The following is an 11,633-nucleotide window of genomic DNA, read 5'->3' as shown; positions in this document are numbered from 1 at the left end:
AACAGTTCTATACTTCAGCCTTCAGGTGAATGTTTCGTCGTATTTCAGCGGATTCAACATTTTTAACTTAACATTCAGCAGCTATTTCAGCTCAAAACATTCAGCTATCAGAATTCACACCGCAGTTTCTTCAGAAAATGCATTTTCTAGTTCTAAATGTACTAGTTAATAGTAAATACGTGACATTCTATGTAATTATAATAAAAAAGGAAAAGGCGAAAAACCTTTTTGATGGAAATCAAAAGCGTAATATTCGGAAATATTTTTGCTTAAATTTGAAATCATCCACAGGCAATTGTAATATATACACACTATCATTCCCTTATGTGTGGTGTTTATTTTCAACCCTGTACTCCACGCCGAAGACACTGCTGCACTGCACTCTTACTTTTCTTATAGTTTCTTACACTTTACAGTTATGCACATATTTACGCTTCCGTTTGACTAAGCCACATTAAGCTCTCCTTTTAGTTGATTGATTTGGATAAATTTAACTTAACGGTGTACTGCTATTTATAAAATTTTTGCCTATTTATAAAATTTTTACCATTTTGTCCCGTACTTACGTATTTTCTACTGGCTAAAAAAATAGGATAAAAATAAGACCAGACAACTTGATGTATCACGCCGCATTCAGAGGAGAATACGTTATATACTGAATACAGCAATGACGTCATCGGACCCGTGTATCTCACTATTCATAAGTGCCCTTTTCGATGATCACCGTCAGCGGCGCCGTGGCTTAGTTGGTTAAAGCGCCTGTCTAGTAAACAGGAGATCCTGGGTTCGAATCCCAGCGGTGCCTTTTTATTTCTTACTTTTCTGTTGTTTCATTCTTTGTTGTTTGGTGTGCACCATTTGTCATAACTTTACATTTACGGAGTACTTTTCTCCCAGCAAAACACTTTTCCAGGTGTATGTGAAACTCGAAATACGTTAAAAGGGACTATAGAATTTATTTTATAGTCCGACTTGCAGTACAACAGTTTAACCACACGAGGGCGACAGTTAAAGGGCCTACTCATAAAAGAATCAGAGTACAAGCGGGCGAATGGGAGAAGATTATTATGTATCTTTCCTACCAGAAGCCGTCTTCGTAATTTTGTATTTCAGCTCAATATATAAAGTTTCATCTGGAGAAAGAGGGGACAAGGCTTAAGAATTATGTGAGCCACTTTTTTTTCATTTAAGATGTGGAAAGCTAAGCAGAGTCAGCCAAAGTTAGAGCGGAAGTAGTCTTCAAGAAAACAAAAATTTTCTAGCTTTGCATCTCAACTTTAATTCTAAACTACAAATCCAAACCCTATATAACCGCGATTTTTATATCTAAGACTATAGTCTATAAGATGTTTAGTTTTATAATGCTGCAAAAGTTAACGTTTGCCACGAAGCCTTTATTTTGAAGGGAGTAACAAGAAGCCGCATCGCTAACTGGAGCTACCTTGATCGTAGCGTCCTGGCTACCGCTGCAAAGGAAGGACACAATGCCTTTTCACGGCAAGGAGGAGCTCTAGCTGTGTCCGAGCTGAACGCAGATGCCAGAGCTGGTGTGGATCGCACAGATGTGGAGCGAACAGCGAAACGCGTGTAGGAGATAATAGCAGAGGTCCCCGCCGGACCATGGGACTGACGGAGCTGCCCCTGGTGCTGCCTCTGCTGGGGCTGCTGTGGCTCCGCTGTGCTCTGCTCTGTGCAGGTGAGAAACAACAATGCGTCTCTACACCGCTGTGATGTTTTAAGCGGAGGCTTCTGCTCATTAGTTTAGAAAGCTCTGCCTGTGATGTTCACGAACACATGATGGGATGCACAAGTGATCCGCATTGCCCGGTGAACTGTAAGTGGCCATGCTTTTCTATTTCTTGATCCGTGTTCGCATCTTTACGGGAGATCCGGTAATTTACAAAGCTCCTGCTATGATTACATCAGTGACTATTAGAGCGGATCGTCTCTGTGTTCACACCCGAGCAGCAGCAGTGGGTGTTATTTTGTCTGCTACTGTGTGTACTGTGTGTCTCTGATTAAGTGATCTGATAGATGAAGACGGTTTGTTTTCATTGTTTTGATTGGATGGAGGGAGAGCACAGAGGCTATCGTTGTGCAGAAACCTGCGGGATTATTGATCTGTGGTGGGTAAATGATCACGGTTAGTGTGGAAACATGGACGCGCTTTCACAAATGTGATACTGCTGCTATCGGCATTACATCACTGCTTCTCTGCAGCCAGTCAACCCCACGATCCCCTCCTCCCCGCTCTATTGTAATACCCTGCACTTAATTGGCATTTAAATAAAGAGGAAGGCTGCTAAAGGGACACAGAGTGAGAGTTTGGAGGTGTGTGTGTGTGTGTGTGTGTCTGATCCTTGTGTGGGGTCGGGGATTCTTCATTGTGTGTGTCTTCATTATGGGGACAGAAAGCCAGTCCACATAATTCAGGTCTTCAAAAATTAAGATAAAGGGATATGTCAGGTTACGTTTTTGGGTTAGACAAGTTGTAGTTAGGTTAAGATCATGAATGTTAAGTCAGTGTGATGTAAGTCTGAGGAGAGAAGAGATTTGCACGATTAAAGGGGAGCACACCATCCCGTGTTTGACTCAGGAACCTTCAAGCTTTGAGGTTGGCTGATGTGTCCAGTGTACATGTTGTCCTTATGCCTGGTGCTCCAGCCTGTGTTGCTGCCTGTTCCCCTGTGCTGGCAACCTGTCCAGGATGTCCACGAGTCTAGTTGGATAAGCGGTTTAAAAAGCAAAAAGTCAAAAAAAGAACTGATGTTTTCACATATAAAGCTCTAGGGTGATTGAAGTTGCATGCACAAATACACACACAAGCTACAACTGCATTCAGTATCTCCACATTTTACCTGAGCTCATGATTATGTGTGGGTTTTGAGAACAATGCAGATTAAAAACTGAAGGGCTTAATGCTGAAGTGCAACCTTAATCTACTTGTTTCTCTCAGGTACGCTTCACTGTAATCAGAGCAGGAAATTAAAAAGGCACATTTACATGCCTTAAAAGCTATAAATGCAGTTTCACATGTTTTTGTATTTTATTCAAGCTTTTTTTTTTTTTTTTTTAAAGTTAATATCCCTTTATACACATTTCAGTGAAAGTTTGGCATGGCTTACTCCATTACATTTGTTTGAAAGCTATTAAACTACAGGTTTCATATATGTTAAGCTAGAAAACACACACAAACATTGTCATCACCACTGAGGTTTACATCACCTAACCCAAGGTAGCTCCTAAAAAACAAAACTACAGGAACAATTTTTTTTACATCTAATAATTCCAGCGTGATGCTAAGTATCAGCCATGGGATCAACATAATCACCTTTAAAGAACATTTTACAGCTGATATTCACTATATGTGAATGTAGCTCCAAAACCTATAGATGTAGTTTTTCCACCACTATCTGTTAGTGTGTCCTGTGTGGTTATGCTATGTGTGTTCACCTTTCACTGATAAAACACTATTTTAATATTTTGATGACTCTATTGGCTACTGAGCTGGAGTTGCGCTTGGCTGCAGTGCATTTTGGAGTCTCTGGATGTCATAGAGAAAAAGTTTGCTCCCTGAGCAACTATTGTTGGTGAACTGTTCATGTTTTGTATCTTAAGCATAAAACAGCATTTTTTACATCTGTTGGTAAACAGAAACATGACGCTGAGACTCAAAAATAGTGAGTTAAAGTGAGTTTTCTTTCTCTCTCTCTTTCTCTCTGCGATCAGATTTTTCCAGCATCTGAGTCTGAGCTTGAAAGTAGATGAAATACAAACACAACAGTCAAAATGCGCTTCAGCTCTCTTATTTATTGTACCAAACAACAGCATTGTGTAGCAGCTTGGTCCAGCCCAGTATGTGTAGGTATTTATGTGTGTGCTAAGTTAGTGTGGATAGTCGATATCTGCACTTAAACGATTCCTCCCTCCGCCACCCCGCTTCACTCTGCTGACTTTACTGATTCATCAAGTAAGCCAGAAACAAACAGCACTAAGCAGCAGACTCCCTGCTGTGTGTCAGTGCTGGATCATAGTTGAGCTAATGTTCTGTCTCTGTGGTTCTGGTTAATTAAGAGGCTTGTTAGGCAGCGTTTCCTTGCATGCGTTTCATTCTTTCTGTGGCATTAAGCAGTAATGCGATGATTAAACACTGAATGCGCCTGCTCTATATTATTGCTTTCAGCACAAGAATGAAATGAGATACTTCCCATTCCACATTTATGTTGCGGATTATGATGCCGGTAACTTGATCGCTGCGCCTTTACTTAGAAAAACAACAGGATTCAGTGCCTGCACACAACACAGAGGTTTGCGTGTTAGTCCTAGAGCTTTTCCTTGCCTGCTCACACATTTGTGTTGCTCCCTGGAGTAATGGTGTGATGGCAGCAGGAGATGCTGTTGCCTTGGCTGCCAGTTTGGCTGCTGCTTCTGTTTAAAGCTCCATCTGATCAGCGTGGAGCTTCCCCACAATGGCACTAAGGTCATTTGTCTTGTCAGTGAATCGTTTAGTGTTTTTTGTAATGGTCACAAATAAAAGAATGAGGATAAAACGGTTTATGGAGTGTGGAAGCCAACATTTTGGTAATGCTCGATGTCTGCCAAGTGTTCGTGTTCTTAGTTCTGATGTGCACAAGGAGCATTCAGACCGACCTCCCTAATATGTATGCTGCCATCTCCCCTGTGTTTCTTGAGACAGGCTGCAGCGAGCAGGTGGAGATCCATACAGAGCGGAGGGGTGTGATCTACAGCCCTTCCTGGCCTTTAAACTACCCACCTGGGGTCAACTGCAGTTGGCATATTCAGGGAGGTCAAGGAGAAGTTATTACCATCAGGTAGAGTTCCTGAAACATACACTACATACATATGACATTTCTATAACCGAGTCACCTAAACTCATGTTCCATGCTCCAGTTTCCGTAACTTCGACCTGGCGGAGTCAGGAAAATGCATGGGAGACTGGCTCCTCCTGACACCTACATGGAAGAGAGAATCCAGGCTATGTGGCTCGGTGCTGCCGCAGCCCTTCATCTCCACCAGGGGGCGTGTTTGGCTCTTCTTCCACTCTCAAGCCAACAGCTCTGGGCAAGCCCAGGGCTTCCGACTCTCTTACATCAGAGGTAAGCTGGAGAATATTTGCATATTGTTTGTCCACTCCATAAACATACCAGAGTGGGTGAAAATATTAGAAATATCTCTACAGTTTAATCCATTAGCAATACCCACTGCAATCTCATTATTAAATAAAATGAAATAAAAGTGGAATTATCATGTTTACAACATTTAAGTCAGGGCCACCTGCAGTATTTTATATTTGAACATGAGCATCTGTTCTGGGACCTCCCCATGCTTCTATGCGCATATGTGGAAAACATGAGGTGGGTAAAGTAGCAGCAGGATCTATGTGCAGACCAGAGCATGCATCAGTGACAACAGTTATAACAACAATAAAGTCAAGATGCAGCATTAAAACACAGATTTAATAAAGCCATAATAAAGTTTTGTGAGGGTTGTATTAATAGGAGAGCTCATGTTTACACAGGGTTACTGCTTGGTTTGTTTTGATATGATCATCCGCAATACTACTGCATTTTTTTTGTTATGGTTTGTCTTCTTTAAAAAAGCTGAGATAAGCCTAAAACCTGTGATATTGATTGCAGTTGGACATGACAGACAGATGAGACTGGCAACTATCTCTTGGGGGGGAAAAAAGTGATGTTTTAGCAGCTAACTAGACATATTCTTTTTTAGGTCACCTAGGTCAGAGCAGCTGTCAGTCAGATGAATTCCTCTGTGGGAATGGGAAGTGTCTTCCTCGCTCCTGGAAGTGCAATGGTCAGGATGAATGTGGGGATGCCTCGGATGAACGCAGCTGCTTGCCACCTCCCACTGAGGTGCAGCCGGGCCTCTGCCCCTTTGGCTCTCTGCCATGCACTGAGGCCCAGTCCACCCGTTGCCTGCCCGCGGGCCTGCGCTGCAACGGAGCTCGGGACTGCCACGATGGAAGTGATGAACTGGGTTGCCCTGACACTACTTGTGGCAAACGTCTGGGGAACTTTTATGGCTCGTTTGCCTCTCCCGATTTTTTCCGTGCGAACCGTAGCGGCGAGACTGAGCTGAGATGCTCCTGGTTGTTGGACACTCAGGACCCTAAGCCCATTGTTCTGCAGCTGGACCTGCAGCTGGGGCCTGGAGATTTGCTGCATATCTATGACGGCCTGCTGCAGCGAGCAGAGCATCTGTTACAGGTGTTGTCATATCACAACAACAGGCGGCCCGCCCTGTTGGAGTCAAGCCGGGGACAGATGAGCGTTTTGTACATGGCCCAGCCTCACAGTCCGGGGCATGGTTTCAATGCTACATATCAGGTACTAAGGTTGGCTAATGTTCATTTCATTCATCGTTTATTCTCAGCTATCCTTTGAAATTCTTTCAACCTCTTTTTTAAAAAGTTGTTTAAAACTTTTAATTTGTCAAAAGTTACATTGTTTTTCTTTTTGGATCTGTTTTAATCCAAACTGACTGATCTAGAAACAGTAACTGCTCTTTTTGTTCAGCAAACACAGTCAGTTAAGTATAGTACAAGTTGCCCCTTCTGTGTCCTCCATCCTACCAGGTGAAAGGTTACTGTTTTCCTGGCGAGCGTCCCTGCGGCAGTGATCAGGGCTGTTACTCTGAACGCCAGCGCTGTGACGGCTACTGGCACTGCCCATCTGGTCGAGATGAGGAGGGCTGTCCGATGTGTCCAGATGGAGAGTTCCCCTGCGAGGGTGGTACAGGAATGTGTTACCCAGCCTCTGAACGCTGCAACAACCAGAAGAGGTGTCCAGATGGGTCGGACGAGAAGAACTGCTACGATTGCCAACCTGGAAACTTCCACTGTGGGACTAACCTGTGTATCTTTGAGACGTGGCGCTGTGACGGGCAGGAGGACTGTTTAGATGGAAGCGATGAGAGGGACTGCTTGGCAGCAGTGCCCAGGAAAGTGATCACAGCTGCCCTGATCGGCAGTCTGGTCTGCAGTCTCCTGCTGGTTATTGCTCTTGGCTGTGCCCTTAAACTGCACTCCCTTAGGAACAGAGAGTACAGGTGGGCCCTCATTCTGCCACTAAATGAATGTTAAGTCAGAGGAATGCTGGGATGGTGTTTATTCTTGCAGCTGCCAGAAACTGTAGAAGTGAAAGTATTTTTGTGGGTTTTCAAGTAGTTTTCCTGATTTTCTCTAATTCTGCTCTCTGTTCTCTGTTTTTTCCTGCCTCACTCCTTTACAGAGCTTTTGAGACGCAGATGACTCGCATGGAGGCCGACTTTGTCCAGAGAGAGGCTCCTCCTTCATATGGTCAGTTAATAGCCCAGGGTCTTATCCCTCCGGTAGAAGATTTTCCTGTATACAACCCCACCCAGGTAACAGATTCGCACACACTAACAGACACTGGCGACGCTGCATTTAGACAGAAATGAACTTCAGCATGTTTCTGTTTTAAATCCCCCGTCATCCAGGCTTCAGTGTTACAGAATCTTCGGTTGGCAATGCGCAGGCAGATAAGGCGTCACTCAACTCGCCGCTCCACTTCCTCCTCTTCCAGACGACGTCTCAGCCACCTGTGGAATCGCTTGTTCCATAGTGGAGGACGAGCCAGAGGCCACGCCCCACTCCTGGATCCCCCTGGACCCACGCAGATCACACTAGGGCTTCACAGCTACCGGACTGTCGGGGAGCAGGGACCTCAGAACAGGGCCATGTCTGCAGGTGGGTCTGACATAGTAGGTGTGGACCTGCCAGAGAGCCCTGCATCGCCTCTCTCCTTTCATTCAGTGGACAGTCCAGAGGAGGAAGAGGACCTGTCACCTGTCAGCAGAGATGGCAGCAGGGCTGCAGAGTCTGCACCTCCCACTCCTTGCCAGAGTGACTCCTCAATACAAAGTGGACTTCCTCTCTCCCCACAGGAAGCCTCTGCACCCCTGTGCCCACCCCGGGCATCTAGAAAATTAGTTCTAGAGCTTGCAGTTAACCTGAAGGGGGTTTCTTTAAGACGTTACTCCCCCTTAGGACCTTTGTCCCCTATTTCACCCCCTGTGTTTCCCAGCAGTTCCCACACACCATCAACTCAACCTCAACCACAGGGTTCAGAGGTGACTTCACCCACCGAGCCCTTATTTTCCTCTGTGAAACCAGAGGACAGTGACAGCCAGTTTACTGTGAACGTGCCAAGCAGGGATGAGACGAAACCAGAGGCAAGAAGCAGCCTATGCAGGTTCGGCAGAAGCGTCAGTGAAGAGGGAGGAGATTTAGGAAGGGAGACGCTGTGCTGAAAAGTTTAGGATGATGCTCTCCTCACTGTCGAGAGCTGGCAATTGCAATATCCGTTCTGATAAAGTGTCCTTGAGATGTGACTCCACCAGATTCAGAGGTGAGAACCTGTACTTCAGCCTTTCATTTGGAGGGGGTACAATATGAAACTGAAAAATATCACTCCATTTCATTATTTGAATGCATAAAATGTGCAGTTGCAAACAATTATGCACATGCAGTCTTATCCTCAGACGAATAAAACCAGCATTAGTCGTTCTTGCTGTAAATTGCTTTCTAAAGCTCATGCCAGAGCTTAACTACTTTAATTAAATACAAACAGATAGCCCCAATTAGCCCGTTATGATATTTACCCTGAATTTGTTCCAAACGATTAAATCCAGTTTTGGCCACAAGCACTAATACAACCCACTACTGGCAAAATGTATCTGAAATGCCAAAACAGCCTTTATGTCTTTACCCAAAGCCATTATGCACCGCTATATACTGTGAGCCATAACAGCCTAATGAGTGAATACACAAATTGATCTGATCGATCCTCTATTCTGTCTTGTTCCCTTTTATTGTTTATGTTGGTTGTTATTGCTGTATGACATCATTAATATGTCACAGCTGAGTGCATCAATTAAGGATGTAGTTGCTGAAATTTTACATTTTTTTTAATATTGGCAACAAATCCTGTGATTTGTCCACATCAACCTTCTTAAAGACATAACAGCAGTAAGAAGAGAAATCAGACAAAGCCGTGGACAACGAACAGATTAACACATGAGGTGCACTTGTGGAAGCAGGAATTTGAAATTCTTATGTATTTATTCATTAGTTTAACACATTTTTGTAATTTCCTTATAAAATCTTATTTTACACAATGATAAATATGATGATAAATATATGGAATATTGAACATGACTCTACATTTCCATGAAGAGTCAATATTCAATATTCAGGGATTGTTCAGGGATTTGTTCTTCATGGTTACATAATAACAGACCATTACAGATATCACTGGTTGATTTTGGTCTTGTTGTGCGATTTGTTGACAGTAAGAAATGTCTTGAAATACATCTTTGAACCGTGTCAGAAAAAGGTTTGATATTTTGAAATAGGTTTTATATTTTCCTGTGAAGAGTTTGATGAAAATAGCACACCTGGTAGTCTAGGTTACCCTAGTGCAGGCTAGGCTAGTTTCTGTCTGAAGGCAGTCATTAAAGCTAGTTTTCCCCTCTGTTTTATAACCTTGTATTAAGCTAAGTAGGTGCAAGCTATAGTATATATTTATAATTGAGAATTTTCAAGCTTATCTCCCCCCCAAAATATCAACTTTTCCTTTAACACTTGTGCAGTGTCAGTATTGATTCAGCAGACTTTTTCTTTCCTTGCATTTTGACCACTTTTAAGAAACATCAAGAACTTATTTATTCACTTTTATCAATTGTAGCTTTAGTTTAAGTTTTTATCTTCATAAATGATCAGTAAAAAAAGCCAAACTTGGATGAGGATTTACGAAGTGAGTCCAAGAATATTGCCTCTAATTCTGTTCAGCCTCTCATCCTTTTCATAATAAACCAAACCTGTCCCGTTAAACAAAGTCGATCCTTTTAAATGAACCCGACTTTATATATATATATGTATATGAGTGTTTGCATTGACCTCCATTCAGTGCACTGACTGTATGTGGATGTCCAGGAAACTTTGGAAAGAGGAGCTTCACATGGAAATACTGTTTGTTCACTCTTCATCCCAGTTGATGACTGGGTCACCGTGGATGTCTGGACTGCTGGTTTATTCTGGTGGAAATTCAAATCTATGCTGTGGAATTTTCTAATACTGGATGTTTAAGCAAAGACCTCTATTTTCAAGTCTTCAGTGGAGACCTGTATGAATTTTTGCTTTACATTTCTCTTTCTGCCTTGAAGTTATTGCCTGTTTCTGGGCTGCTTTTTGACACTGGTAACATTTTGCTAATCACTGTTGGACCTTTAAAGAATGTACCAGTCTTCTTTTGTTATAAATATCGGTGATTCCCCCCCACTTGTGCTGCAGGATATTTATACTAGAAGAATAAGAAGCCAGTAAGTAGTGTGGGTTTGGAGTAAAAGAGAATTGGCCAGAATGCCATTTCATGTGGAAAAACTAGATCGTTCCTACTGTTTGTTTGTTTTTTTCTTTAAAATGAGCTGAATGTGCCATGCTACCCTACAAGTTTTGCCAAGAACAGCTGCTATATGTTATGTGCCATTAGAGATATCTCCATAGTCCTTCCAACTAATTTCTGCCTAATAATCTGTTCTCATCCCCAGTTCTCTCTTTGAAATATTGAGGAAAAACTAAGTTTATTTATTTATAGTTTTACAGATGTTTTACTTGTGTTCTCTTGTAAGTCTATTTAAAACACATCCGTCCTCATTTAGCTCAAAGTGAAATAGTTTAGCTGCTGTTTGGAAAAAAATGCGTATCTTGCTTTGTGATTTAGAGACATGCATTATAAACGCCTTAATGGGTTTTCCCTGTTGTTGCAATGGTCAAGGAGGGTTTATGAATCAACCCTGTGGTTGTGTTTGACAACACTCTTTTATACATGTCATGTGGTAAATATGATTGATCTGGAGGTACAGTGCACTAATATGTCAGAAGTCTCAGCTCTGGGATTATTACAGCAAAGAGTAAGAGAAAGGGAACCTTTCAGGTCTTCTTCCATTGTATTTAAATAGTGATCTATTCAGGATGTGGTCATCAGTTTAAGGAGAGTCATGGTAATTTGGTACAATCTTTAGTGAAATTGTGTTACGCTGACTGCTAATGTGGTTAGGTTGATGATTATGATCTGCCAGTTTAGATAAGTGTGTCTTTTCTGTTCCCTGAATTTCAGCATTTATGCTTTAGCAAAATGTCTTCAGTATGCTTTAGTAATAGCTGTACTTTTGTATAGTTTTGTGCACACTGGATTGTGGCCACTGGAAAGTAAAGTTCTGCTGAAAGCTTCTGTCTGATAATATCATCATTAGAAACTTGAGTTTGAAGCTTTGTTCCCTTCACAGGCTGAAGATGATATTTGTTTGTCACGTTTTGAGAATTATGTTTGTATATTTTGTGCTGCAAGAGAAATGCTGCCATGGCATTGTTGGGTTTGCAGATCCAAAATTCTGTTTAATCTTCTGCTTATCATAATTTTCCTGTGCCTGCAATAAATAAACTTCAAAATTTATTTTCTGGGGGGGTTTTTTTCTTCTTTTTTTTTTCTTTTAACCCCAAAGACCAGTGAGTTAATGTGATGTGTGAGCGTAATGTGCACGCAAATTGTCCAAACAATGAAAACAAAACGTAT

General features: G+C 42.2%; 1 protein-coding gene and 1 non-coding gene across 3 annotated transcripts; both read left to right on the top strand.

Moving 5' to 3' along the window:
* The first annotated feature begins 731 nt into the window (after positions 1–731).
* On the top strand, positions 732–805 carry trnat-agu (transfer RNA threonine (anticodon AGU)). The gene has a single exon. It is a non-coding gene; the product is annotated as a tRNA-Thr (tRNA).
* A 221-nt stretch (positions 806–1,026) lies between these two features.
* Positions 1,027–11,513, top strand: lrp3 (low density lipoprotein receptor-related protein 3). 2 transcript variants are annotated; one of them, XM_013274582.3, is made up of 7 exons: positions 1,027–1,696; positions 4,697–4,832; positions 4,912–5,117; positions 5,749–6,365; positions 6,614–7,086; positions 7,269–7,401; positions 7,498–11,513. In XM_013274582.3, the coding sequence occupies exons 1-7, from the start codon at positions 1,621–1,623 to the stop codon at positions 8,308–8,310; spliced, it is 2,454 nt and encodes an 817-aa protein (XP_013130036.1). In that variant the 5' UTR covers positions 1,027–1,620; the 3' UTR covers positions 8,311–11,513. The 2 variants fall into 2 exon arrangements, with proteins under 2 accessions (XP_013130036.1, XP_005447785.1); XM_005447728.4 differs by lacking the exon at positions 1,027–1,696 and adding an exon at positions 1,711–1,834.
* The last annotated feature ends 120 nt before the right edge of the window (positions 11,514–11,633 follow it).

This window comes from Oreochromis niloticus, linkage group LG1 (genome assembly GCF_001858045.2).
Source record: "Oreochromis niloticus isolate F11D_XX linkage group LG1, O_niloticus_UMD_NMBU, whole genome shotgun sequence".
Taxonomy (NCBI): domain Eukaryota; kingdom Metazoa; phylum Chordata; class Actinopteri; order Cichliformes; family Cichlidae; genus Oreochromis; species Oreochromis niloticus.
Note: the sequence above shows the minus strand (reverse complement) of the source record. Positions and strands in the feature narration are given on the sequence as shown.

Coding starts and splice junctions, on each gene's coding strand:
- lrp3 (XM_013274582.3), top strand. CDS start 1,621: ATGGGACTGACGGAGCTGCCCCTGGTGCTGCCTCTGCTGGGGCTGCTG. Junction 1,697..4,696: donor CTGTGCTCTGCTCTGTGCAG/GTGAGAAACAAC, acceptor TTCTTGAGACAG/GCTGCAGCGAGCAGGTGGAG. Junction 7,087..7,268: donor CTTAGGAACAGAGAGTACAG/GTGGGCCCTCAT, acceptor ACTCCTTTACAG/AGCTTTTGAGACGCAGATGA.